Genomic DNA, 27,383 nt, shown 5'->3' on the forward strand with positions numbered 1-27,383 from the left:
AGCTTAGACAAACTGAGTCCTCTAGAGAGACTGAATATGACAACCGCGCTCGTCTATTTATTGGAGCCCCGCGGGCATCGCTCCTCCTTCGACTTTTTTATTTATTTCATTCCCAAGACATGGTTTTCTATTGGAAGCGTCCTCTAGTGAACCCTAAGCAGGTGTTAGGCCATTATTTCAATGTGACAAACGCTCCCATTAAAACATGAAGGATTTACAACTGATTTTTTTAAAAGACCTTCAGCCACAGGTGCAGCTGGCCTGAGGCCCCCTCCGCACGTGGCCTCAGCCACACGTGCAGCTGGCCTGAGGCCCCTGCACGCGGCCTGCGGGAAAGCACCTAAAAGGCCTTGGAAAGCCCCTGACAGACTAAATGACTAATAGAGCCCTTTTTTTGGGTTGAACACCTGCTAGTTCAACCAGAGGACATACAGTTCGGATCAGGACACTTGATAGTTCATCACAGTTCAAATATGGACCTAAAAATTCTTCTACACAAGCATGAAGTCAAAGGAATTGTCTGTAGACCTATCAGACAGGATTGTCTCAAGGCACAAATCTGGGGAAAGGTACAGAAAAAATTCTGCTGCTTTGAAGGTTCCAATGAGCACAGTTGCCTCCTTCATCCAAAAAAGAAAGAAGTTTGGATCCATCAGGACTCTTCCTAGAGCTGGCTGCTTTGGCTAGGGAGAAGGGCCTTAGTCAGAGAGGTGACCAAGAATCCAATGGTCACTCTGTCAGACCTCCAGCATTCCTCTGTGGAGAGAGGAGAACCTCCCAGAAGGACAACCCTCTCTGCAGCAACCCACCAATCAGGCCTATATGGTAGAGTGGCCAGACGGAAGCCACTCCTTTGAAAAAGGCACATGGCAGCCCACATGGAGTTTGCCAAAAGGCAGCTGAAGGGCTGTCAGATCATGAGAAAAAAATTCTCTGGTATGATGAGACAAAGATTGAACTCTCTGGTGTGAATCCCAGGCGTCATGTTTGGAGGAAACCAGGCACCATCCCTGCAGTGAAGCATGGTGGTGGCAGCATCATGATGTGGGGATGTTTTTCAGCCACAGGAACTGGGAGGCTAGTCAGGATTGAGGAAAAGATGAATGCAGCAATGTACAGAGACATCCTGGATGAAAACCTGCTCCAGAGCACTCATGACCTCAGACTGGGGAGACGTTTCATCTTTCAGCAGGACAATGACCCTAAGCACACAGCCAAGATATCGAAGGAGTGGCTTCGGGACAACTCTGTGAATGTCCTTGAGTGGCCCAGCCAGAGTCCAGACCTGAATCTGATTGAACATCTCTGGAGAGATCTGAAAATGTCGTGCACCAACTCTCCCCATCCAACCTGATGGAGCTTGAGAGGTGCTGCAAAGAGGAATACAGAAAAGTACCCAAAGATAGGTGCACCAAGCTTGTGGCATCACATTCAAGAAGACTTGAGGCTGTAACTACTGCCAAAAGTGCGTTAACAGAGTATTGAGCAAAGGGTGTGAATACTTACGTACAAGTGATTTCTTAGTTTTTTATTTTTTATTACATTTCTAAAAAAAAAAAAAAAAAAAAAAAAAATTGAGGGAAAGATGAATTTACTGCAATGGAATAAGGCTGTATCATAAAATGTGGAAAAAGTGAAATGATATGAATATGTTCTGGAGGCACTGACCTTAGTTGTTGTACAAATTGTGAACGTGTGTCAGCTCCTTTACTCCTGTTTTCAGTGCAGTCTGACTTCAATCATCTCTGTGTGTTCAGTTGTCTTGTGATGGATTTGTGTTTTACGGTGACACACAGAGAGTGATTATGTATGTATTTTTTCTCCCCCAATGGCAGGTGGTTAATACCACTGGTTTTTCCTTTGGCAGTGGTTTGGCACAAGCATGTGATACCCTCATCAGTCAGGTAGTGACAACAATGAAAATGGTTCTCTTTGTGGACCTAATCTGGACAAATTCACCCAGAAATGGTGGATTCCCATAATGTTTTACAGTGTAATTGAAAATGCCATCACCATGTGCTTTACACCCCCATCACACTGGAGAATCCCCTCCGAATGAAAATTCAGCCCACATTCTGGAAGTGCTGAGGTGCATTCGGATACATTAGACGACATTCTCAGAGCAGTCTGGCAGGGTCGTGCGGCCGCACCTGATTGTTTTGCCCATGTTCAACACATCCGTGGCATAGTCAAAGTCAAAAATATTGAACGACAATTGATGTGCAGCTTGACTGCAATCTGACTGCGTTCTAAATGTTCTGACAACATCAAACCAGCATTAGAAACAGTGTGATAATGTTTGGGGGAAATTCGCTATGGGTCACGCACGTCAAATTCTGCCAGAATGTGCCGAATGTGGCACGGAGCTGCCAGACAGCACCAACAGTGCAATACGATTGGGGTGCAAGGACTTGCACAGACTGAGTCAGGCTGACCCACACTACCTCCAGTTATGCGTATTGTATATTATGTACTGTACATATGTCATGGTGGTGTTTGTGGCATGTTGGACTTGCACAGTCCCCCCAGAACAGCACATGAGAAGGAGATCGCACTCACCTCTCCAGCCAGAGAGTGGGGCTGCATCGCATCCCTGTGGGGCTGTGGAGTCTGATCGCGCACAACCCCCAAGAATCTGTGGAGTCAGATCGCACGCAGCCCCTTGGAGCTGTGGAGTCAGATCGTGCGCAGCCCCATGCAACTGTGGAGTCAGATCACGTGCAGCCCCTTGCAGCTGTGGAGTCAGACTGCGCGGAGCCCCATGCAGCTGTGAAGTCAGACTGCACACAGCACTGTGCATCTGTAGAGTCAGATCGTGCGCAGCCCCTTGCAGCTGTGTAGTCAGACTGCGCGGAGCCCCATGCAGCTGTGTAGTCAGACTGCGCACAGCCCCGTGCATCTGTGGAGTCAGATCATGTGCAGCCCCTTGCAGCTGTGGAGTCAGATCATGCGCAGCCCCGTGCAGCTGTGGAGTCAGATCATGCACAACTACGTGCAGCTGTGGAGTCAGACCATGCGCAGCCCCGTGCAGCTGTGGAGTCAGAGCATGCGCAGCCCCATGCAGCTGTGGAGTCAGACCATGTGCAGCCCCTTGCAGCTGTGGAGTCAGACTGTGCACAGCCCCATGCAACTGTGGAGTCAGATCACATGCAGCCCCTTGCAGCTGTGGAGTCAGACCGCGTGGAGCCCCATGCAGCTGTGGAGTCAGACTGCGCACAGCCCCGTGCAGCTGTGTAGTCAGATCGTGTGCAGCCTCGTGCATCTGTGGAGTCAGATCGCATGCAGCCCCGTGCAGCTGTGGAGTCAGATCGCGCGCAGCCCCGTGCAGCTGTGGAGTCAGATTGCACGCAGCCCCGTGCAGCTGTGGAGTCAGATCGTACGCAGCCCTGTGCAGCTGTGGGGTCAGATCATGCTCACACGTGATTACATGTACTACAGCGATGCGATAGTTATTCGATCCTGGGTTACAAGTCATAGGTCCATACAATGGATCCATTTCGAAATCCAGTATCGGCAGGTCTTGTGCAAAGGGCAGATACAGCGCAGGCTCACGCCCTCCTCTTCCCGTGTGTGCCTTCCAGACTGCATCCCTCTGGCACTCGGAGTGCATTATTTATATTATTAGTGCATTATAAGTATCCGTACTGGTGTCCAAGTATACGTTTGGGCTGTGATCGTGGGCATATGCAAGGGTGTTCATGACTCAGTCGAGGTGGGATCCACCCACATTCTAAGTGGTTGTACTGCATTCGTACACGGCTGTTTGAGTGTCTGTCACTCCCGACTGTGCCTCGAAGTTTGGCTTTTTTCCCCCATTCGGCCTGATTCTTGCTGATTCTTGCTAAGTGTGATGGGGACCTTAAGATGAACTGTGTTTTTGTGGTCCAGTCATGTCTTTTGGGTGTGGTGTGGTGGTGGTGCTCTTCAGACTCAGCATATCTAAGCATCCATTCACCTGTTTCCTGCAGACATATGGGAGCGGTAACCTGAAGCGTGTGGGTGTGATTCTGCAGAGAGGGATCCTGATTCTGCTGCTGGCCTGTTTCCCCTGTTGGGCTGTTCTCATCAACACTGAGACCATTCTTCTTGCTGGCAAACAGATTCCAGAAGTGGCCCGGTCAGTCATTACTATATTCCTCAATCACCTTAACCTTGAGCATCCTATTATGCAATCAGTTATTCAAAATATATTATATTGTATATTATTATATTACATATTTTTGTTATTAATTGATCATTTTTCAAGTTTATCTTGATTCCTGATTTCTTGAAAATTCCTTTGGTTTACTTGAATTTCTGTTTGGGCAGCTTTGCTTGAGCTGCTGCCCCCGCGACCCGACTCCGGATAAAGCGGATAAAATGGATGGATGGATGGATATTTTGGGGCAAGAAAGAGTGTGCTACATTTTGGTTTGACTCCAAATCAATTGGTCCATGTAGCTTTTGGTCTTTAACCATTAAACTTTGATTCTGATTACTTTAATGCTAACTTTGATCTCTGATTCAGAGTTTTTCTGTCCTTTAGGATGACTTTAATCAGGATCTGGATCAAAGGTCTTTTGAGATGTTCTCCTGATGCATGGACAGACAGATACACAATAAACCAGTGAACACATAATCTCTGTCATAGAAGTTATGGGTTCAGGAAACCAGGTCAAGTTTGTGATCAGGGTGAAAGACCCACTATCAGGATCGAGATTGGCTAACCGTAATCTTAACCGCAACCATGACCACAACCCAAACATACATAAATGTTGCCTGATAATGTGGAAGTCAAGCAGATCTGTGTGTTATGAGACATAAATGACAGTACTGTAAATAAACTCAGTAACGCAAAGGGTCACTGACCATGCGTAAGTACCGTACGTGATGTGTTGGGTTTGACAATGTGTAGTCTGCAACAGTTAAAATAAACTAAATCAACTGACTGAATGTTTCACTTCAACAAGTCAATTAAAAGTTGTTTTTGTGTCAACATTGTACAGGGAACATTGTATTCAGCCTTCAAGTTCCATTCCAACGTACTTTGTTGAGTTTAAAATTCTTATTCTGAGGTATCTGGAATGCAGCAATAGACAGCCACTCACTCACTTTGTGTTACATTCATTGTGTTCGTGTTCAGTTCCCAGTAATGATTTTCACGTCTTTGGATTATCTCTGGTACAGAGTGGACCTGACCTTTGCTTCCACTTCTGAGCCAGCCTGGCATTAGCCCATTAGACTGCAATTTCTAGAACTGCTTCCTTGTCCTGCTCTTGCAATGATCGCTTTAATCATGTGTGCCAACGGTTTTTAACTTAGGGCCCTGTCCCACTGGCGTTTAGGAGGATTTGCACATGAAATGAGGACACAAAAGCTGAGCGTCCGCAACAAAGGTGGGCGGAAATGACAAACGTCCCGGGGTGGATCAGCGAATACATGAGGAAGAAAAGCGGATATAATAACAGGGAACAGAAGCGCAGGCGACCGCGGAGGTGCCCCCATGAGGGACACAGTGGCCGTGATGCACTCGCTCCATCCGTGCCCACTCTGTCTGCATGCGCGACATACCATTTACGACCGTGATGTGGCTGTGCTGGGCATGCGTCATATCTGTTTTGCACGCTGTCCCGGTCCGCCGCCAAGCCGCGCCGACCCGTCGGGTGCGGATATCAGTGGATGACAGGGGATATGTGGCGCGTTGGTTGTGTATGTCCTGCGTATGTCTTCAGTATGTGTTCAGGCAGTGATGCGGATCTCATCCGCAGCAGGATTTTTGAGCCGCTCAAAAATCCTGGCTGCGGACATGCGTGCCTCTGCGGCTGATCACGGACGTATTCGGATGTGGCCGACTCATACAGGAATGTTACACGGTTATTGCGTTTGTGTGGTGGATGTGGGTCACTTTTGTTCGCATTCCATCCGCAAATCCTCCTAAACGCCAATGGGACAGGGCCCTAAATATCTTGAGAATGTTTGAAAAAATTGTTATGCAGAAATATGACCCCCTTGGTGGAGGTTGGAAATCATTTTGTTGCCAAATGTTTATCATGGAATTACTTTTGTACAATTTACTTTTGTTTTTTATTGACATGAAGTCTGTCCCAGCTCTATGTGAAGGTCATCATGCCTGCTCTGCCTGTGAGTGCATCCAAATAGTTTCCATGATGACAGTAGTTAACAAAAGTACATATTGATTTTTTTCATCACTTTCTGTCAATGTTTGTTTTCTTGTTACTCTGGATGTCATGTTTGCTTTTGTGTTCCTTTGTTTTTGCTTGTTCAGGCTGACTTTATGTACCGGCTGCAAGTGAAGTACCTTCAAAACCAGGTGATGTTCTGACACAATCACAGATTAATGGTATGTATTAAAAAAAATCCAAATTCTGACCAGACTGTACCATTTACAGGGGATTGTATGGCCTCAAGTTGTAACTGGAGCAGTTGCGAACGTTATTAACATAGCCATCAACTACATTCTTCTCTTTTATATGAAGTTCGGAATTGTGTAAGTATGGTTGTTTCATTATTCTGTGTTTGAGCTAATAGTTCTTATTGCATTATTGTACAGCCTACTATATCAGATTGAGTGAAAAGTAATTTACTTTCTGCCTTTGACTTAAAACATTTATCTTTGTGACATAAGACGGTACACAGATGAGCAGTCCATAGAGCTACAATCATAAACAAAGGCAGTCCTACCATGCAAGCAATTCCAAAAGTTTGACAGGGTCAATTCAGTGGTCAACAAATGGCAGCAAGGTCGCACACAAAATTAGGAACATGAGGAATACTAAATGAGAGAGAGCTTGGATTAAATAAGACAATCTGGCCATGAATGTACGGCAGAGAAAACAACTAAACAAATGAAAGAAAAAATGTGAAGGAAAGACAGTGTGAAAACTTGATTGCTTAGAGAAACACATTGCTCGGTGTGAAAATAGCATGTCAGGAGATAAATCCCTGAGAGAGATCATCACGCTGCTAGTGATCATCACACTGCTATGTGCGAAAATAGTGTGTCAGGAGATGATAACCCAGAGAAACCATCAGTGCTAGGTGGGACAATATTGTGTTAGGAGATCATCATGGTATCATGGCATCCCCCCGGTCATTTCCCCCAGGACATTTCTCCCCTAGTTCTTTTTCCCCCTAGGTCATTTCCCCCCACCTACTGGTACGCAGGGCTAAGCAGTGTACCAGTGATCCCCACCCACTACGTTGGAGACCTTCAGTTGCCTCTGCATTACACTCAGGTCACCACCAGCCATTTCTTCTTCCTGACAGCGTCACAGATGGTCCACGACTTCTGGTATTTTCTGCTGAAGCAGATTTGTATTTCGTTGCACAGGCTAATCACTGGTATGTGGATGAAACTTTCAAAATTGTGCTGGAAATATTTTTCCAAGTCAACACAATCCATGATTTGATTAACGGCCAGGTTATCCCTTGCATCTATGCTCTGCTTCCAAACAAACAGGAAGGAACTTATAATTCCGTATTCACAGCACTGAAGCATGCAGAGGGCAACTTAAATCCAGTCACCATCTTGATGGATTTTGAGCAGGCAGCCCTCAGTGCAGTCTGCACCGCCTTCCCAGAAGCAGAGCTGCAAGGGTGCCTTTACCACTTGGCCCATTTCAGGAGGGACTGCCTGAGAAGCTCCAGCCTTTGGTCAATTACTTTGAAGACAACTTCATCAGTCGCCCAAGTAGCGGCAACCAGTGAACTGCAGGGGTCCAGTTTTCTTGCTATCTGGAATGTATCAGCCACGCGCAAATAACAGTGTAGAAGACTTCAACTTCACCTAAATTTTGGGTCTTTTAGTGAAGCTTAGGGCTAGTGGCCGGTGATCACCTTAGTATTTCTTCTGTTTTTCTTGTAGATTAATGCTGGCAAATTATACAGTATTTTTTGTCTTTCTGATGCCTGATTCTGTTTTTTCTCTGTTTAAGGTGCAGCTCCATCCAGAGACGGGAATTGTGTTTGTGTTGGCGATCCTCCTGTCCTGTGCACCAACAGCAATTCTTGTATATTCGTCCGTGAATTGTTCTGTGAATTATTTCTGTAATTTATGTTTGTAGCATGGCCCAAGCAGAGGGTCACCCCTTTGAGTCTGGTCTGCTTGAGGTTTCTTCCTCAGAGGGAGTTTTTCCTTTCCACTGTTCCTCTTGGGGTTGGTAAGGTTAGACCTTACCTGTGTGAAGCGCCTTGAGGCAACTCTGTTGTGATTTGGTGCTATATAAAGGAAATAAATTGAAATTGAAGACCGGCACTGGCACATGGCTGCTAATGTCGGCTGTCACCACTCGAACATCTGGGTATTCTTGGATATACTAAAGAACGATGAACAGAGTTGTCATCCAGCTTTTGGGAGCCGACAAACCTGCCCCACCACAACGCCAAATGTACCGGGATACCACCTGCAAATTTCAAACCATCATGGTCGACTACCAAGAGAGAGATCACTTGGACTTTCTCTGCAGTATTGCCCACTGTTTGCACCTATAAGCAATGTCCTAAAAAATATGTATGAATATATATATATATATATATATATATATATATATATATATATATATATATATATATATATATATATATATATATATATATATATATATATATATATATATATATATATATATATATCATATTTGAAAAGTCTCATTGATACTACATTTTATGTGCCAAATTATCAAACAGTAATGTCAATTTTTCATGCTTGTTTTGTAAATATTTTGTTATTACAAATAAAGTTCCAATAAAACAGGAATATATTTTGTTTATATTTACTGCCGTATGTGCAGTTTAGAAAGTAAATGCAATGTAGTACAAAAGAAAACATGCACAGGATTGGGGTTAATCGGCAAAGGGCGGGGGGAAGCATGCTGTCCAGGGTGCACCCTGTCTCATGCCCTATGACTGCTGGGATAAGCTCCAGCCCCCCATGACCCTTAATTGGAATAAGCAGGAGTGAGTGAGTGAGTGAGTTTGTTGCACTTTCATTGGTGACGTCAGCACATAATTTTTTTATTTGCCCATCTGTTACTGCAACTCCCAACCTTCTGTTTGTCATAAAATGTGAAAACTAATGAATTTGGTGAACTATGATGTGCCAACATGCCTTTGGTAAACTGGAAGTTTTTGAGAAATTTCTTAATTCTTGGGTACGTATCGAGGTAATTCTCTTTTTCTCAAAACTCCAACTTTGGAAAGTCACACATTGTAAACGTGATAGTCATAATTGTCACAGTTGGTTGAGACCCCAACGTAGCGTTCAAGATGGTCTGGCATAAAATGTTTTTTATTACAGTACCAGGAAGAGGTCAAAGGTCAGTACACATAAGATAAGACAGACAATGAGGGTGACAGTGTCGAAGAGGGGATAGGCAGGCAGATGGACCAAAAACCGAGCTCGAGGTCAAGGCACAGACAGCAAACAGCGCAACTGGTGATAGTGTCCAAAAGCAGCATATAATCTCAAAAACACACTCAGGAAGAGGGAGAGAGCGAGAGAGAGAGAAAAAAAACCCAGTTTTCAACAACAAAAAGTCAATCACCAGGAAGCACTATAAAACTAGAGGCAAGAAAAGGCCAAAACGCACAAGAGAAACACAGGGGTATAAATAAACAGGGAGAGGATCACAGAAATGGGAGACAGGTGAAGCTAATCACAATCAACTGACAACAGCTTGGGAGAGACACAGGAAGAAAGTTAACAAAATACACAAGGAAATGCGACCACCAGAATAAAACATGAACTAAATAAATACAGAATACAGAAACAAAACCTTATAATCAAACCAAACAGCAATAATCCCACAACTTACAAGGAGATACAAGGATACAGACAGCACAAATGGACATATAAATCCACAGGAACTTCAAATAATAACAACACCAGAAACAGTCACTAGGGGGCGGAAAATAGAGAGGATCGTTACAGTAAGCTTTAGAAAAGCTTAGGCAAGTACCCTCTAAAATGTAGTGTGAGTAGATGGGTACAGTAAATGTGTCCATCCCCTTCAAATTGTTAATATGATAATATAAAGATGATGAATGCTATAAGCTTGTAACTTTTGCAACAGGTGAATTTTGATGCACAAGATAATTTCAAAAAGTCAATCAGTAACAGTAATCAGTTATTTTGCTTTTAATTTTGTTTTCAGGTTTTTTTTAATTTGATGTGTTTACATTGAGACTGTAATCACATCATGAAATCACCCAATTAAGGTGACGTTTGACCAGGTTTTTGTTGGTGTTTCTCTCAAAGTATATTCATAAGTTTTCAACCATGTTATAAATGCACTTTGAAAAACAATATAAATATAGGTAACAAATTACAGTATTTTTTTTTTTAAAGTTTATCCAAGTTGGCTCTGGTGTAAGATGAGGTCCAGTTTATCAGAAATTGTGATTTACAGATGCTGACAGCTGTGGATTTGTGGACAGATTACCTTCTGTGATTATGTTTTTCCTTCATAAATAAATAAATAAATAAATAAACTGTTTTTAATAATTTTCTTTTTCCTTCAGAGGGTCTGCAGCAGCCAGTGTCATCTCACAGTTTAGTCTGTTGGTGCTCCTCTACATGTACACCTGCTGGAAGGGATTGCACAAAACCACCTGGGGAGGTCAGCTATAAATACCACGATTTGTTTTACTATTATTCAGTTCTGCAAACATACTTTTTCACATCTTGAGGTGAAAGCTTGCTTTCTTATTTACACTGAATGACAAATGTTTATCCAGCATGCAGAATGGAAAAGTTTGCGCACTCCTTAGTGACTAAGTTTTAGTAATTACAAGGAGATTACTGTTGTGAAAGTGTAGTGACACGGACCCACAACAGGGGGCGCAAATGAACGGTCAATAGATGAGCCAAAAATTAACAATTTAATGTTGTGAAGGAGCACAACGAATATACAGACAATCTCAGAATATGATTACAGTCAATCCACAAAGGTGACGTGTGGGCAGGCTCGAGGATAGAAGACGTCTGTCATGAGAAGAGCCGGAACCACACGATTTCCGCCGCCACCGAACCTGGTGAATACTGGAGCCGCCAAGTCCCGAATTCCCAGGTGATCACCGTCCCCGACTGTCGGATCTGGTACTGCTGGCGAGAACAAAGACAGTCAAGTGTGGGTGTGTGTACACCCAGTAACAACAGCGGTGGGAATGCCACCTCCACCTCTCAATATGTTGCAGAGTATCGCAGTGATTCCTCAGGGGAAAAGAGTGCCGTCCAGCACTCTCCCAGCTTCCACCGACAGAGGTACCGGTACTCCTGCAAACACTCACAATATACAAATTATATTGTACCACACAAACGGCTGAGGATATTACCTCCAATGAAGTACGATATCTCGGCAACGAGGTGGAGATGACGTCTGGTCTTTATGGAGTGAGATGATGTTGAGTAGATGGATGACAGCTGTCAAGAGATAATGAGTGACAGCTGTCACCCCCGGCTGTGTCCGTGGCGGCAGCGCCCCCTCGTGCCTGAAGCCCGCCCTTCAGGCAGGGCGCCCACTGGTGGTGGGCCAGCAGTACCTCCTCTTCTGTCGGCCCACACACAACAATTACGTTGAGATGCATATGAAAGATTAAACTGATTTGAATTCAGATTTTCCTCATCTGGAATGATCCACTCTTATTTTTATTTCATATTATGTTCCAGTGATTATACCAGCCTACCTGCTGGTAGAAATGACATAAAACGGTCATGGCTCTTTTAAATCCATAAAACCTCTGATCCACAGGTTGGTCCCTGGACTGTCTGCAGGAGTGGGGACTCTTCATTAAACTGGCCGTCCCCACCATGCTTATGGTTTGTCTGGATTGGTGGATGTTTGAGTTGGGAAGATTCCTGGCCGGTTTGATTAGTGAGACTGAGCTGGGAGCACAGTCCATTGCGCACCAGCTGTCTATCATCGTTTTCATGGTAACTCTGCTTCTTGTCTTCAATTACAGATAACACAAGTGAGTGTGACTGAGGTCATGGGTTGATAATTACAAGTTCATCAAGAACACCTCACTCACAAAGTGCAAACGTCAGCCAACTCTAGTTTACAATTCCACATATTTTAACCTTGGAAAAAAAATTTCAAGGTCAAAGTCCTGTTAAAAGTGGCTTTTCATAAGCAAAAATATAATAGAAAATATAGATCAAAAGGGCTTTTCAATGTTAATATCAAATATCTGCTAAATCTGCAATGTGGATCACATGCATATCAAACTTAGTCTGTTCATTGAGAGTGCAAGTTTGCACCTCATTGACACAAATGAGAGTGATTGAGGCACTTTTGATTGAGATATTATGCAAAATGTACATTAGATGGACTTTTCAATATTAAATTCAAATGTCCACAAAATCCACAGTCCAGATAAGATCCAGATCAAACTTTGTCAGTGCCAGCCGCACCTCACTTTCAAATATGAGAATAACTGGGGCATGTTTTGATAATATATAATGTAAAATCTGTATATAATAGCCAAGTGGCCTCTTTTTGTGTGTGTGTGAGTGTGTGTGTGTGTGTGTGTGTGTGTGTGTGTGTGTGCACACGCGCATGTGTATGGCTTCGATGATGCAAAACCGGGGGGAGCTGACATTGGCCATCTGGTATGCTTATGTATTTTGGGTCAAGGATGAATGCTGTGAAAACAGAAAGTTGATACGAGAAATATTTATGGAAGTATTATCAATTTTATCTAACTGATAAACAATGGCCATTGTGCTGCAACGTGCCATGGGAGTTTGTATCAGGTTCGATAGGCAGGACAGGCTGGACGCAAATGCAGGACGCAGGAACACAGCTCAGTGGAGTAAAAACGTTACTGAGTAAACAGGCTGGGGGTTGGTACACAGAAGGCAGTCCAAGCAGAGCAACAGTATCAAAAACATCAGGCAAAAAAGCGTGGTCAAAGTACACAAACAGAGCAAGGCAAAAATACAGGAACTGAGCTGGAAGGAAGGCACATCGATCTGCTGAAGAGCAAAGGCAAACTGTGAGGCTTATAAAGCACCCAGGTGATTAACTGCAATTCAAGAACATGTGTGCGGAGATGCTCCCAGAACCGGGGTTTGGCCAAACAGAGAGAGACACCCACCACCAAGAGCCAAGAGAGGGAGACAAGAAAAAGCAGGACAGAGAAACCCAAGCAGAAAGACAGAGCAAGTGACAGACAGAACACAAAAACAACCCAACCATCCAAGAACCCAAGAGTACCCCCCACCACCACCACCACCACCACAGGGCCGCCCCCTGACGGTCCTGGAGCAGAAGGGTAAGAAGCATGAAACTCACGCACAAGACCGGGTCCAAAATAAACCGGGAAGGAATCCAGGACCGCACCTCAGGGGTCATAACCCTCCCAGTCCACTAAGTACGGAAGCCACAACCCTGCCACCTGGAAGCCAGGAGGCGCCGCACAGCAAAGATGGCCCCCATCCACAAACAGGGCGGCCGGCGGGGATCAGTAGGTGAGCACAAAGGGCTGGAACGGACCGGTTAAGATGGCTGCCGTGGAAAGTGGGATGGACTCTCATGGACCTTAGAAGACGAAGACAGACAGATTGGATTAATGATCTTAGCTACAGGGAATGGGCCAATGAACCTGGGAGCCATCTTCCGAAGTACACCATGAAGCAGCAGGTGTCACGTGGATAGCCAGACCCATGTTGTTGTGGAACATAAGAGGGTGCCACTGACCGTCTATGATCCGCCGCCGCCTTGTAAGTTTTGGAGGACTGCAACAGGGCCCTCCGGGCCGGCTCCCAGGTCCATCGGCACCGCATGAAGAGTCCAGAGCAGAAGGTACACGTGAGCGCAGATCTGTGGCGGTAAACCGAGAAGGTTGATTACCAAAAACAACGTGGAACGGAGAAAAACCAGAGGGCAGCAGTAGGTAGGCAATTATGTGCTAGCTCAATCCAGGGTAACTGAGTGGACCAGGAGGTGGGAAATGGGAGGACAGAATATTGCAGGCCTTTTCTCCAGTTCCTGATTAAGGCATTCTGTCTGGCCATTAGCTTAAGGGTGGTAACCCGAGGTAAGACTAGACCGTGACCATGATTAGCTGGCAGAACTCCCTCCGAAACTGTGAAACAAACTGGGGGACCCCGGTCTGAGACTATGTTCTGAGACAAACTATGTAGCTTAAAAACATGTACCAAGAGTGCTTCAGCAGTTTCTTTTGTGGACGGGAGTTTTAGGTAAAGGTACAAAATCAGACCATTTTGGACAATTGATCTACTACCGTCATAATTACAGAGTAGCCCCTAGAGGCGGCAAGCCAGTCTGAAATCCACTGAATATGAGTCCAAGGACGAACAGGAATGGTAGAGGTAACGAGTACCTGCAGGTGGACACATAGAAGGTTTATTGCATAGCACAGATGGAACAAGTACTTACATATTCCTGACATCAGACAACATCTTTGGCCACAAAAACCTTTTAGTGAGAATATACATTGTTCTTTGGGGCGCTTGGGTGGCAGGAAAAGCAACTGTCATGTCCCAGTGAATGACCTCCCCCTAAGAGAGGTAGGAACAAACAACCTTGCCGTGGGGCAGTCTGGGGGATGGGAGTATTCCTCATACCGACCTAATTTTAGATTAGATATTCCAGGTGAGAGCAGACACGAAACATGTTCGGAAGAATCGGCTCTGGAGTGGGATTGGAGTCGGTGGACTCACCTAAATGGGAAAGCGCGTCAGGCTTTGCCATTCTTGGACCCTGAATGATACGACAAAATAAAATTGAACCGGCTGAAAAAGATGGCCCACTGCGCTTGACATGCATTGGAGACGCTTAGGAGATATGCCAGGTTCTTAAGATAAGTCCAGACCAAAAAAGTGACTCCACTCCTCCAAGGCCACTTTGATTGCCAGCAGTTCGCGATCTCTGATGCCGTAGTTACGTTCGGACAGCAGTGAGTTTTTTAGATGCAACTGTTGTCCCTGGGACCTGGTTGGAAAAGTACTGCCCCAATATTGATATCGGATGCATCAACTTCAACCACAAACTGCCGGGTGGGGTCAGGAAGGAGCAGCATGGGGCTGTTCTGAAATATTCTTTAGGTTCTGGAATGCTTCATCGCATTCAGGAGTCCACGCAAACAAACGAAGAGAGGAGGATACATTATGTAACGGAGCTGCAATTGTACTGAAATTGCGGATGAATATGCGATAAAAGCTGGCGAAACGCAGGAACTTCTGAACATCCTTGCGGCATTTAGGAACCGCCAGCTCGCGGACCGCAGCCAACCTTAGCCGGATCCATCTGAATCTGACCCTCTGAAATCACAAAACCTAGAATGACACTGTGGAACAGTGGAATTAACACTTTTCTGCTTTGACATAGAGATTGTTTTGCAGCAGAGTCTGGAGAATAGAATGCACCTGTTGAGTGTGAGTCTCTACATCAGGAGAGTAAATCAATGTTCATCCAAATAAACAAAGAGCACTTGTTCAAAAACTCGCACAGGATGTCCATTAACAAGGTTTTGAAATACTGCGGGAGCGTTGGTGAGTCCAAAAGGCATTACCAAATATTTATAATGGGTGTCTTAAAGGCGGTCTTCAATTCGTCCCCTGCATGAATGCGAACCTGATGATATGCGTTCGTAAACCCAGATTAGTAAAGATCTTAGCTCCCTCCAGCAGCTCGAATTCTGATGAAAATCAATGGCAGGGGATACTGGTTCTTAACCGTGATGTCGTTAAGGCCAACGATAGTCAATACAGGGGTGGAGTGATTTGTCCTGCTTCTCTATGAAGAAAAACCGCTCCCCGGCGGGTGAGGGACAAGGGGCAAATCAAGCCGGCCGAAAGTGATTCCTGTATATTGTGTTCACGTTCCGGCACTGAAAGAGACAACAATTTTCCTTGGGGCACGGCAGCCCCCAGGAGTAATACAATGGTGCAATCGTACTCGCGATTGTAGTGGAAGCGATTTGGCTTTAACTTTGCTAAATACTTTGCGAGATCATGCTAGCATGCAGGAACCCCCCTCTAGATCTGACTTATTTACACCAGAAGTGCTGACCAGCTTAGTTAAACAGATATCATTACATGCAGGTCCCCAAGACCCTATCTTCACGTGAGACCGTCTAGACGGGGTTTGTGGCATTGCAACCAGGTGTGCCCCAGGATCACCGGATGAGTCATTTTGTCAAAAATATGGAAACTGATGAGTTCTGAATGATTGTCTGGAATGGTCATACGAACTGATTGGGTGTGGAACACGATTTGGCCTAATTGGCGACAATCCTCTGCATGGACCACCAGAGGGCAATGACAGTCGATACAACTTAAGATGGAGGGACCTGGCAAAAGAGGATAACACTTAATTAGGAATCGGCACAGAATCAGAAAACACTGGCAGACCAGGGTGGACAAATCAGACTTTAGCTCTGGCATTAACACATCTGAGTAAGAGGGAACTATTGAGATTTGACTACACCCGGCAACTACTGCTCTTGGCCGCACCGGGGCACCATGACCGGACAATGTATGAGAACGTGACCAGATTGTCCACATTACAAACAGAGTCCCTCCCACACGGCAGTGCTCCTTCTCTTTGTTGGTGAGGCGGGCCCGTCCCACTTCCATGGCTCCCCGACAGAAGTGGAGGGGAGGGCGCCCGGGATGACCATTCGTGTTGCTCGTTGGGGAGCATGATTCACTCACACGCCATTGTTTTGCTCAGGGGCGGACCCAAACAAACTGATCCTCCCTTTGCGCTTTTACCTTTATGACCGCACCTCAACGGTGGTATCCTGTGCAAGAATTCGTGCTGGCCGCATGAATGGGCCCACTATTTGTAAGTGCCCAGCAACTGCTGTTTAAGTTTGTGGGTGGCACCGCGATTCTGGTGAGCGTGGGTTTGAATGGCCATTTAGTGCTATTCATCCTTATTAGACACTTCTGTGAAGGCTAGTTCATTCACCACATTCGGCCAGGGTTCGAGGTGGCCGATCACTTCATGCAGTCCCTCAACTACAGTCGACATGCTGTATGAGTGTTGCGACCATGGTCAGATGACAGTAAGAACAGTAGTGCGATGAGAATGTGGAGTGCATGTGCTGTGGCTGAATACGAGGTGTTCAAGTGCGGCCCCGATTTTTCACGACTGCCATTCAAATCCTCCTTCATGCGCCATTCATCCACATTCATGTTATGTGTGAAGGGGCCCTTAGGTACGCTGTCCACCACTTTATCTCCCTGTGACACAGTTCAGAAATCTTCCTTCTCTCACACAATCACACAATCCACTTGTGGAGCACCTGTGATGACATTCATCATCGCCTCATCAGTTTGTAGCTGGAGACTTGTCACTCCATCACACACTGTCTTCACCTTAACTACATTCTCTTCCTTGAGGATTATGCCCACACATTTCTCAACACGATAGAACCGTTTGGACCAACTTCTGATGCTCCTGCCTTTTTTCCCATTCCACTTGGTATCTTGTGTGCAGTATGTCTACCTTTCTCCTCTGTATCATTCAAAGTGCTGAGTCTCTGTCCTTCCTCCGAACCTGCTGCTTGCACACATGCTTTCTCTCTCTCTCCTTCTTCACAACAGTTGCATGATTCCACAAGTACCCGTCCAGACAGTCCTCTGCCTGTCTGATACGGACTGAGGTGCTCTGATTACCTCTGTGTAAATTGCAACCAAAATTCTTTTTAACACAAACTATGAAATTTATGTTTAAAAGTGCATGCCGTGGTAACGGATCCATAGAGTACAGGTGGCCACTTGCTCACATTGTGCTCACATCTGACAGTCTTTAAGCATGAATTACTCTTCAAAATCACTGACTTCTTCTTGATACCTGACTTTATCAGTGCCCTTTTAATTTGTTTGAATTTGCAAAAAGTTGGCCTCCAGCATGTCACTGTTAACACTAAAAAAGATGCACGGGGGAACATGGTAAAGGCTCATAGCCATGGATTATCGTGCTGTTCATCTATAGGCTAACTATGATGTAATGCAGCTGTTTGAGGATCCCATGAGTTTCCAGGATCACTCACAGTACAGTATAGACAACTGAATCAACTGCTTTGCAAGACTTTGTGGTAGGTTTCAAGATATATTATTGTTTAAACTGGATTTAAATTGGGTGGTTTTAAGGAACTGCAAAATAAAATTGACTTTGCAGAGAAGTAAAGCTGCAATTAAAAAAATTTTTTTAAATCAGAACTAAATATGATCTTTAAGCAGGAGTTAATGTCTTTGCTGTCTTTATACTTGTGTGATGATTCTGTACTTCCATTACACTCATGCATTCATATATATTATTCGTTACAATAATAAGAAGGGTACTTGGGCATGCATGTCTGTGGGGGCAGGGTTTAAAAAAAGACGAGTCAGGATAATGATAGAATCAATTTTCTCCCACAGATTCCACTTGGGTTATCTGGTGGTGCCAGTGTACGTGTCGGAAATGCACTCGGAGCAGGAAACATAGAGCAGGCCAAACTGTCTTGCAAAGTTCCCATCATCTGTTCAGGTGAGCCAACACATTCAGAGAAGGGCGTTAAGGACCCCTTCAAACATAATACGAATAAGTACCAATCAGGGCAAATCACAACGAAACAGCCCAAATGACCAAACCACCAAAACATTGAGCCTACGTCGGGATGGACACATGGTCAGGCAGGCATGAATGATCCTGCTGCAAGTGGGAGCAGCTGGAATGTGTTGCACCATATCCCGCTGCTACTATGGAAAAAAAAAAAAAAAGAAAACCACACACCGTATAAAACCCCGCAATTTCCAATATCTAGACAAATATGATCCCTCTGTGCCTCTGTATATGACCCATGGTCATAGACGTACAGTCATGAAATGGCATGAATGAAGCAGTGCGCTCTCATTATGTTTTATTATGTCCACCTGGTTATAGAAGTAATTACTACAATTACTACATACACAATTATATGTCAAAATAACTAAAAACAATGATCACATAACACAGAAACACAAACATACAAAACATACATACAAAGACACTGACATCCAAAAAATTTACTTTGATAGGAAAAACTACAAACAGACAGACATACAAACAAACAAACAAACTCGACCGAAAACATAACCTCCTTGGCGGAGGTAATTAGGCCTATTTAGAAGAAAAAAGTAATTAATGGTCTCACACTTACATTTGATGAATCCTTTTAATGCTACAGCAGGAGACGACGGGTTTTTTTGTTGAACTCTCTTATCACGTCATCACAGTCCAACGATTCGGTCAGTTCTCTTTCAAGGGAAAGCATGGAGAGTGCATTCAGTCTGTGAGTCAACATGGATGTTCTGGTGGACGTTTTTATCTATTTAACAGAAGAAAACAGCGAAATCTGCGAAGTAGTCAGCGCTATTTTTTGCAATTGTTATAGTTGTTTCAAGGCTGTATAACCCCTCACTACACACTTTTCTCAAACAGGCATTAACATTTTCTCACTTTTCTCTCTTGTGTAAACACTCTCTTTTTTCTTCTGTGCGAGAAGATTATAAACAGATACTCGCAGAACACAATGTGCATACTCTCCCTTCAATCAATCAATCAATCAATTTTTTCATATAGCGCCAAATCACAACAAACAGTTGCCCCAAGGCGCTTTATATTGTAAGGCAAGGCCATACAATAATTATGTAAAACCCCAACGGTCAAAACGACCCCCTGTGAGCAAGCACTTGGCTACAGTGGGAAGGAAAAACTCCCTTTTAACAGGAAGAAACCTCCAGCAGAACCAGGCTCAGGGAGGGGCAGTCTTCTGCTGGGACTGGTTGGGGCTGAGGGAGAGAACCAGGAAAAAGACATGCTGTGGAGGGGAGCAGAGATCGATCACTAATGATTAAATGCAGAGTGGTGCATACAGAGCAAAAAGAGAAAGAAACCAGCCCTAACTATAAGCTTTAGCAAAAAGGAAAGTTTTAAGCCTAATCTTAAAAGTAGAGAGGGTGTCTGTCTCCCTGATCTGAATTGGGAGCTGGTTCCACAGGAGAGGAGCCTGAAAGCTGAAGGCTCTGCCTCCCATTCTACTCTTACAAACCCTAGGAACTACAAGTAAGCCTGCAGTCTGAGAGCGAAGCGCTCTATTGGGGTGATATGGTACTACGAGGTCCCTAAGATAAGATGGGACCTGATTATTCAAAACCTTATAAGTAAGAAGAAGAATTTTAAATTCTATTCTAGAATTAACAGGAAGCCAATGAAAAGAGGCCAATATGGGTGAGATATGCTCTCTCCTTCTAGTCCCCGTCAGTACTCTAGCTGCAGCATTTTGAATTAACTGAAGGCTTTTTAGGGAACTTTTAGGACAACCTGATAATAATGAATTACAATAGTCCAGCCTAGAGGAATAAATGCATGAATTAGTTTTTCAGCATCACTCTGAGACAAGACCTTTCTGATTTTAGAGATATTGCGTAAATGCAAAAAAGCAATCCTACATATTTGTTTAATATGCGCTTTGAATGACATATCCTGATCAAAAATGACTCCAACATTTCTCACAGTATTACTAGAGGTCAGGGTAATGCCATCCAGAGTAAGGATCTGGTTAGACACCATGTTTCTAAGATTTGTGGGGCCAAGTACAATAACTTCAGTTTTATCTGAGTTTAAAAGCAGGAAATTAGAGGTCATCCATGTCTTTATGTCTGTAAGACAATCCTGCAGTTTAGCTAATTGGTGTGTGTCCTCTGGCTTCATGGATAGATAAAGCTGGGTATCATCTGCGTAACAATGAAAATTTAAGCAATACCGTCTAATAATACTGCCTAAGGGAAGCATGTATAAAGTGAATAAAATTGGTCCTAGCACAGAACCTTGTGGAACTCCATAATTAACTTTAGTCTGTGAAGAAGATTCCCCATTTACATGAACAAATTGTAATCTATTAGACAAATATGATTCAAACCACCGCAGCGCAGTGCCTTTAAAACCTATGGCATGCTCTAATCTCTGTAATAAAATTTTATGGTCAACAGTATCAAAAGCAGCACTGAGGTCCAACAGAACAAGCACAGAGACGAGTCCACTGTCCGAGGCCATAAGAAGATCATTTGTAACCTTCACTAATGCTGTTTCTGTACTATGATGAATTCTAAAACCTGACTGAAACTCTTCAAATAGACCATTCCTCTGCAGATGATCAGTTAGCTGTTTTACAACTACCCTTTCAAGAATTTTTGAGAGAAAAGGAAGGTTGGAGATTGGCCTATAATTAGCTAAGATAGCTGGGTCAAGTGATGGCTTTTTAAGTAATGGTTTAATTACTGCCACCTTAAAAGCCTGTGGTACATAGCCAACTAACAAAGATAGATTGATCATTTAAGATCGAAGCATTAAATAATGGTAGGGCTTCCTTGAGCAGCCTGGTAGGAATGGGGTCTAATAAATATGTTGATGGTTTGGATGAAGTAACTAATGAAAATAACTCAGACAGAACAATCGGAGAGAAAGAGTCTAACCAAATACCGGCATCACTGAAAGCAGCCAAAGATAACGATACGTCTTTGGGATGGTTATGAGTAATTTTTTCTCTAATAGTTAAAATTTTGTTAGCAAAGAAAGTCATGAAGTCATTACTAGTTAAAGTTAATGGAATACTCAGCTCAATAGAGCTCTGACTCTTTGTCAGCCTGGCTACAGTGCTGAAAAGAAACCTGGGGTTGTTCTTATTTTCTTCAATTAGTGATGAGTAGAAAGATGTCCTAGCTTTACGGCGGGCTTTTTTATAGAGCAACAGACTCTTTTTCCAGGCTAAGTGAAGATCTTCTAAATTAGTGAGACGCCATTTCCTCTCCAACTTACGGGTTATCTGCTTTAAGCTGCGAGTTTGTGAGTTATACCACGGAGTCAGGCACTTCTGATTTAAAGCTCTTTTTCAGAGGAGCTACAGCATCCAAAGTTGTCTTCAATGAGGTTGTAAAACTATTGACGAGATACTCTATCTCCCTTACAGAGTTTAGGTAGCTACTCTGCACTGTGTTGGTATATGGCATTAGAGAACATAAAGAAGGAATCATATCCTTAAACCTAGTTACAGCGCTTTCTGAAAGACTTCTAGTGTAATGAAACTTATTCCCCACTGCTGGGTAGTCCATCAGAGTAAATGTAAATGTTATTAAGAAATGATCAGACAGAAGGGAGTTTTCAGGGAATACTGTTAAGTCTTCTATTTCCATACCGTAAGTCAGAACAAGATCTAAGATATGATTAAAGTGGTGGGTGGACTCATTTACTTTTTGAGCAAAGCCAATAGAGTCTAATAATAGATTAAATGCAGTGTTGAGGCTGTCATTCTCAGCATCTGTGTGGATGTTAAAATCGCCCACTATAATTATCTTATCTGAGCTAAGCACTAAGTCAGACAAAAGGTCTGAAAATTCACAGAGAAACTCACAGTAACGACCAGGTGGACGATAGATAATAACAAATAAAACTGTTTTTTGGGACTTCCAATTTGGATGGACAAGACTAAGAGACAAGCTTTCAAATGAATTAAAGCTCTGTCTGGGTTTTTGATTAATTAATAAGCTGGAATGGAAGATTGCTGCTAATCCTCCTCCTCGGCCCGTGCTACGAGCATTCTGACAGTTAGTGTGACTCGGGGGTGTTGACTCATTTAAACTAACATATTCATCCTGCTGTAACCAGGTTTCTGTTAGGCAGAATAAATCAATATGTTGATCAATTATTATATCATTTACCAACAGGGACTTAGAAGAGAGAGACCTAATGTTTAATAGACCACATTTAACTGTTTTAGTCTGTGGTGCAGTTGAAGGTGCTATATTATTTTTTCTTTTTGAATTTTTATGCTTAAATAGATTTTTGCTGGTTGTTGGTGGTCTGGGAGCAGGCGTCTCTACAGGGATGGGGTAATGAGGGGATGGCAGGGGGAGAGAAGCTGCAGAGAGGTGTGTAAGACTACAACTCTGCTTCCTGGTCCCAACCCTGGATAGTCACGGTTTGGAGGATTTAAGAAAATTGGCCAGATTTCTAGAAATGAGAGCTGCTCCATCCAAAGTGGGATGGATGCCGTCTCTCCTAACAAGACCAGGTTTTCCCCAGAAGCTTTGCCAATTATCTATGAAGCCCACCTCATTTTTTGGACACCACTCAGACAGCCAGCAATTCAAGGAGAACAGGCGGCTAAACATGTCACTCCCGGTCCGATTGGGGAGGGGCCCAGAGAAAACTACAGAGTCCGACATTGTCGACAGAGTCCGCTCGCTGCTTCCGGAGGTACGGATGCGGGACCCGCAAAGAATCCAAGTCCTGTCTCTGTGGTCACGGAGCTCAACATCTGCATCAAAACAGCGAGTGTAGTCTCTGGACCTGTTGCCAGATTTGGCGCAATTCCGCACAGCAGACAGGAGGGCTGTATGAGTGGCCCACTGCTGCGTTTACCGAGCCCACAGAAAGCGCATCGGAGGCAGTGAGAGTAATCGCGGTGATGCCGACCAGTGCTGCGACCAGCCCGCCTGATAAGGACACAGAACACAATGCGCCATTAAAAAAAAAAGCATGCAAAATTGCTCTAAAAAAATCCACGAAACTGCGAGGCCGCAAAAGGTGAACCGCATTATAGCGAGGGACCACTGTACTCTGAAAATGAATTAATAAAAATCACAGAAGATGAACCAGATTTTTTTGACAAAATTTATTAATTGTTGCTCAGTGCTAATGCAATACCATATCATAGGAATACAATGAGGCAACAACAGGTGACTGTCGAGTGTCAACTCAGCCTTCTCATTGGATGGGGCAGGCCTGGCTGACAAGTGGGTGGGCTCAGGCCCATCCAGGCCCACCTCTGTCTATGCGTAAGTCCAGAATATGCAAACATATAGGGAAAATAGAAAATGTGTCAGTGTGAGGTGACAAATGAAGCTAGAGATGCACAACTAACACCAAATTGTAGCTGTATCTGTACTGATTCAGTAAGGTGTCATCAGATTTTCAGATTGAACCATCCCTTAGTTATGCTGCTATAGACTTAGACTGCTGGGGGGTTCCCATGATGCACTGAGTGTTTCTTTCTCTTTTTGCTCTGTATGCACCACGCTGCATTTAATCATTAGATTGATCTCTGCTCTCTTCCACAGCATGTCTTTTCCTGATTCTCTCCCCTCAGCCCCAACCAGTCCCAGCAGAAGACTGCCCCTCCCTGAGCCTGGTTCTGCTGGAGATTTCTTCCTGTTAAAAGGGAGTTTTTTCTTCCCACTGTCGCCAAGTGCTTGCTCACAGGGGGTCATTTTCACCGTTGGGGTTTTTCTGTAATTATTGTATGGCTTTTGCCTTACAATATAAAGCGCCTTGGGGCAACTGTTTGTTGTGATTTGGCGCTATATAAATAAAATTGATTTGATTTGATTTGATTTGATGTAGCTTCAAATGTTATGGAGCTAGATCCAGAAGAAAACCGCCATTACCGAAAAATCGTTTTTATACAATAACTTTTGAACTAATAAAGACATAAAAGTGATTCCAAGTTCTAGTGGTATGTTTTCATGGTCAGTGATGTCAAATATACAGGAAAGAAAAGTGTATGTATCATAGTTTTGATTGTAACACTGAATTGTTGAATAGATCACTGTGCCAAGGAGGGAATCTCTTTAGGGTCAGTGACCCTATGGCCTTGGCGGAGGTTTGCAGTCTTCTAATTTCTTTCTTCTTCTTCAGTGCTTCTAATTTCTAATTGTGAAAACTCTGTCATTTTATTTGTTATGTATACACTGCTATTTTGTTGCTTGTTGCTTTCCCTTTTTTAATACAACCATTTTAAAATATTTAATAGTTTTATGATAAACCTTTACATGTTTTTTCCCTCTCATGCAGCCATAATAGCATGTGTATTTGGAGCGATTCTGATCACCAGTAGAAATGTGGTTGGATACATTTTCACTTCAGAGGAGTGAGTATATATGTAAACACAAAAACTCTTTTTGCAGTGCCTGATTTTGTATGATATGTCTCAAAACCATGACAGTGTCTCACGGTTTGGGGCAGAAGACAGCAATGAGCCTTCACTTTGTTGTGCTGCTGTTAGATTGTGTATCTTTATGTTGCAGTTTTAGCAAAGTCAAAATTGAACCCAAGATGCAGGCAGCAAGGAGGCAGATGGTAATTTAAACAAGGTGATTTAATGTTCTACCAAAAATTACCAAACAGTCCATACAGGGAGAGAGTAAAGGGTCCAAACAAAACATGTCAAAGGAATCCAAGTATACCAAGAATAAACCCACACAAATAAAACTAAATACTATGGGGTTAAAATTGTCTCATTAATATTTGTAAATGCACGCAGGGTGATCTACAAATAATCATTGATTTGCAAATGTGTTCAGATATCCACAAATGCAAATTTCATATTTGTAACTTGTAAATTGGTCTTTGCAAATAATGTTGTATTTGCAAATATAAAACTTAATTTGTAAAAAAAAAAATTACATTTGTAAAACTGGAAATTGTATTTGTGAATTGAGTTTCAGCATTTGTGGATCACCAATTACACGCATTCATTGCTTTCCTCTGCAACGTCATTTTGAGACATTCTTTTCGCGAAATCCACACAGATCCACAAACAAATGCCTACTGATTCGCAAATACACACTCACGCACACTGGATATCCACTAGATGGCAGTGTGGTTCCATTTATTGATGTGGCAAGCTGAAACTATATGCTCCCGGATGAGAGAAGACCAACATTTCAGAATAAATCATTTCACATTACCATAATGGAGGCGTCTGATGGATGGGTATCTATGTGGTGATATTGTCTGCAAGGTCAATTATTGTTTAAAATTTGTGTCTGTGGATTTCATCATGGGGAGGGGGCGGGGGTGTCAGTGTTGTACTCTTTAACGCAGTGGTTCAAATAAGTGTATTAAACAGCATTGCGCCTGTGCATGCTCCGTGACACAGACATGCTGCAAAATTCTTCTTTTAAAAACTTGAAAGTTGTAAAAGTTTGCGATGTACACATGCTACATTTAGCTAAGCTTCGCACAGGAACCACACAGTGTCACCGCAGTAACCAGCCAGTCCCGCTTTACGACAACTGTCGCAACAGCCAGGCTTTGAGTGGCATTTATTCTTGAAACTCTGCGGATCCGAGGAAACTGATTTGTATCTACACAGATCAGTGTCCGCGGACTTATAAAACTTGCATGATGTCGTAAAAAAAGAACGCTTTGCGATAAGCATTTTAAAAAAGTAACGATCATGATTAAAGAGTCACCCGGGAGCATATAGTTTCAGCTTGCCACATCAATGAATGGAACCACACTGCCATCTAGTGGTTATCCAGTGTGCGTGAGTGTGTATTTGCGAATCAGACGGCATTTGTTGGTGGATCTGTGTGGATTTCACGAAAAGAATGTCTCAAAATGATGTCACAGAGGAAAGCGATGAATGCGTGTAATTGGTGATCCACAAATGCTGAAACTCAGTTCACAAATACAATTTCCAGTTTTACAAATGTCATTTTTTTTTTTTTTTTTTTTACAAATTAAGTTTTATATTTGCAAATACAACATTATTTGCAAAGACCAATTTACAAGTTACAAATATGAAATTTGCATTTGTGGATATCTGAACACATTTGCAAATCAATGATTATTTGTAGACACCCTGTGTGCATTTACAAATATTAATGAGACAATTTTAACTCCATAAAATACAGCAACAACAAGAGGTCACAAACAGTTTTTAAAATACTTACAAATGTGAGATGAACAACAACAGACCAAAATGTAACCAATGTAAAAGAACAGGCAAAAACACAGGGGCAAACTCAGACTAAAATACACACTGAGGTAATGACAGTGTTAGGGTTAGGGACAAAGACACTGACGCTGTCTTGTCTTCATTGGTTTTAGACGATATTAACGAAAAACGACAAGACTAAAATGTTTTGCATGACATAAAATCTCTCTTCATTTTCATTGACACGTGCTAGGTTGATCAGATGGTAATAGATGCTTTGAGACTAGATGATGTCACCTTAATGATGAACTGAAAATCCACACCTGTCACTGTCTTTCTTATAATATACCTTTGTGTCCAACGTGATTTTTTTTTTTTCAGTGACATCATACAGAAGGTTGCTGAGGTGATGCTTATATATGGTTTCGTCCATGTGCCAGATGCTTTTGTGGTGAGAATCAGTTGACAGTATCCCAGATGTGTTATTGACAGAGATGGAAGGTGGATGGATGTGTTTGATGTCCACAGGGAGTCATGGGAGGTGTTGTCAAGGGGATAGGAAAACCAATAATTGGTGCCACGTGTAATCTTGTGGGATACTACTTCATCGGTATCCCTATCGGCATGTCACTGATGTTTGCAGCAAATTTAGGCATTTCAGGTGAGAA

At 43.3% G+C, this 27,383-nt stretch overlaps 1 protein-coding gene across 1 annotated transcript in view; it reads left to right on the forward strand.

Annotated features, from left to right (window-relative positions):
- The window catches only part of LOC117526658 (multidrug and toxin extrusion protein 1-like), a 55,161-nt gene that overhangs the window by 21,691 nt on the left and 6,087 nt on the right, over nucleotides 1-27,383 (forward strand). The window contains exons 3-13 of the mRNA XM_034188712.1: nucleotides 1,836-1,904; nucleotides 3,969-4,117; nucleotides 6,078-6,120; nucleotides 6,266-6,310; nucleotides 6,390-6,487; nucleotides 10,519-10,616; nucleotides 11,748-11,929; nucleotides 18,395-18,503; nucleotides 24,846-24,921; nucleotides 27,097-27,166; nucleotides 27,244-27,376. Of these exons, the coding sequence (XP_034044603.1) occupies nucleotides 1,836-1,904; nucleotides 3,969-4,117; nucleotides 6,078-6,120; nucleotides 6,266-6,310; nucleotides 6,390-6,487; nucleotides 10,519-10,616; nucleotides 11,748-11,929; nucleotides 18,395-18,503; nucleotides 24,846-24,921; nucleotides 27,097-27,166; nucleotides 27,244-27,376 (1,072 nt within the window). The remainder of the gene's footprint in view (nucleotides 1-1,835; nucleotides 1,905-3,968; nucleotides 4,118-6,077; nucleotides 6,121-6,265; nucleotides 6,311-6,389; nucleotides 6,488-10,518; nucleotides 10,617-11,747; nucleotides 11,930-18,394; nucleotides 18,504-24,845; nucleotides 24,922-27,096; nucleotides 27,167-27,243; nucleotides 27,377-27,383) is intronic.

Source organism: Thalassophryne amazonica, chromosome 15 (genome assembly GCF_902500255.1).
Source record: "Thalassophryne amazonica chromosome 15, fThaAma1.1, whole genome shotgun sequence".
Classification (NCBI taxonomy): domain Eukaryota; kingdom Metazoa; phylum Chordata; class Actinopteri; order Batrachoidiformes; family Batrachoididae; genus Thalassophryne; species Thalassophryne amazonica.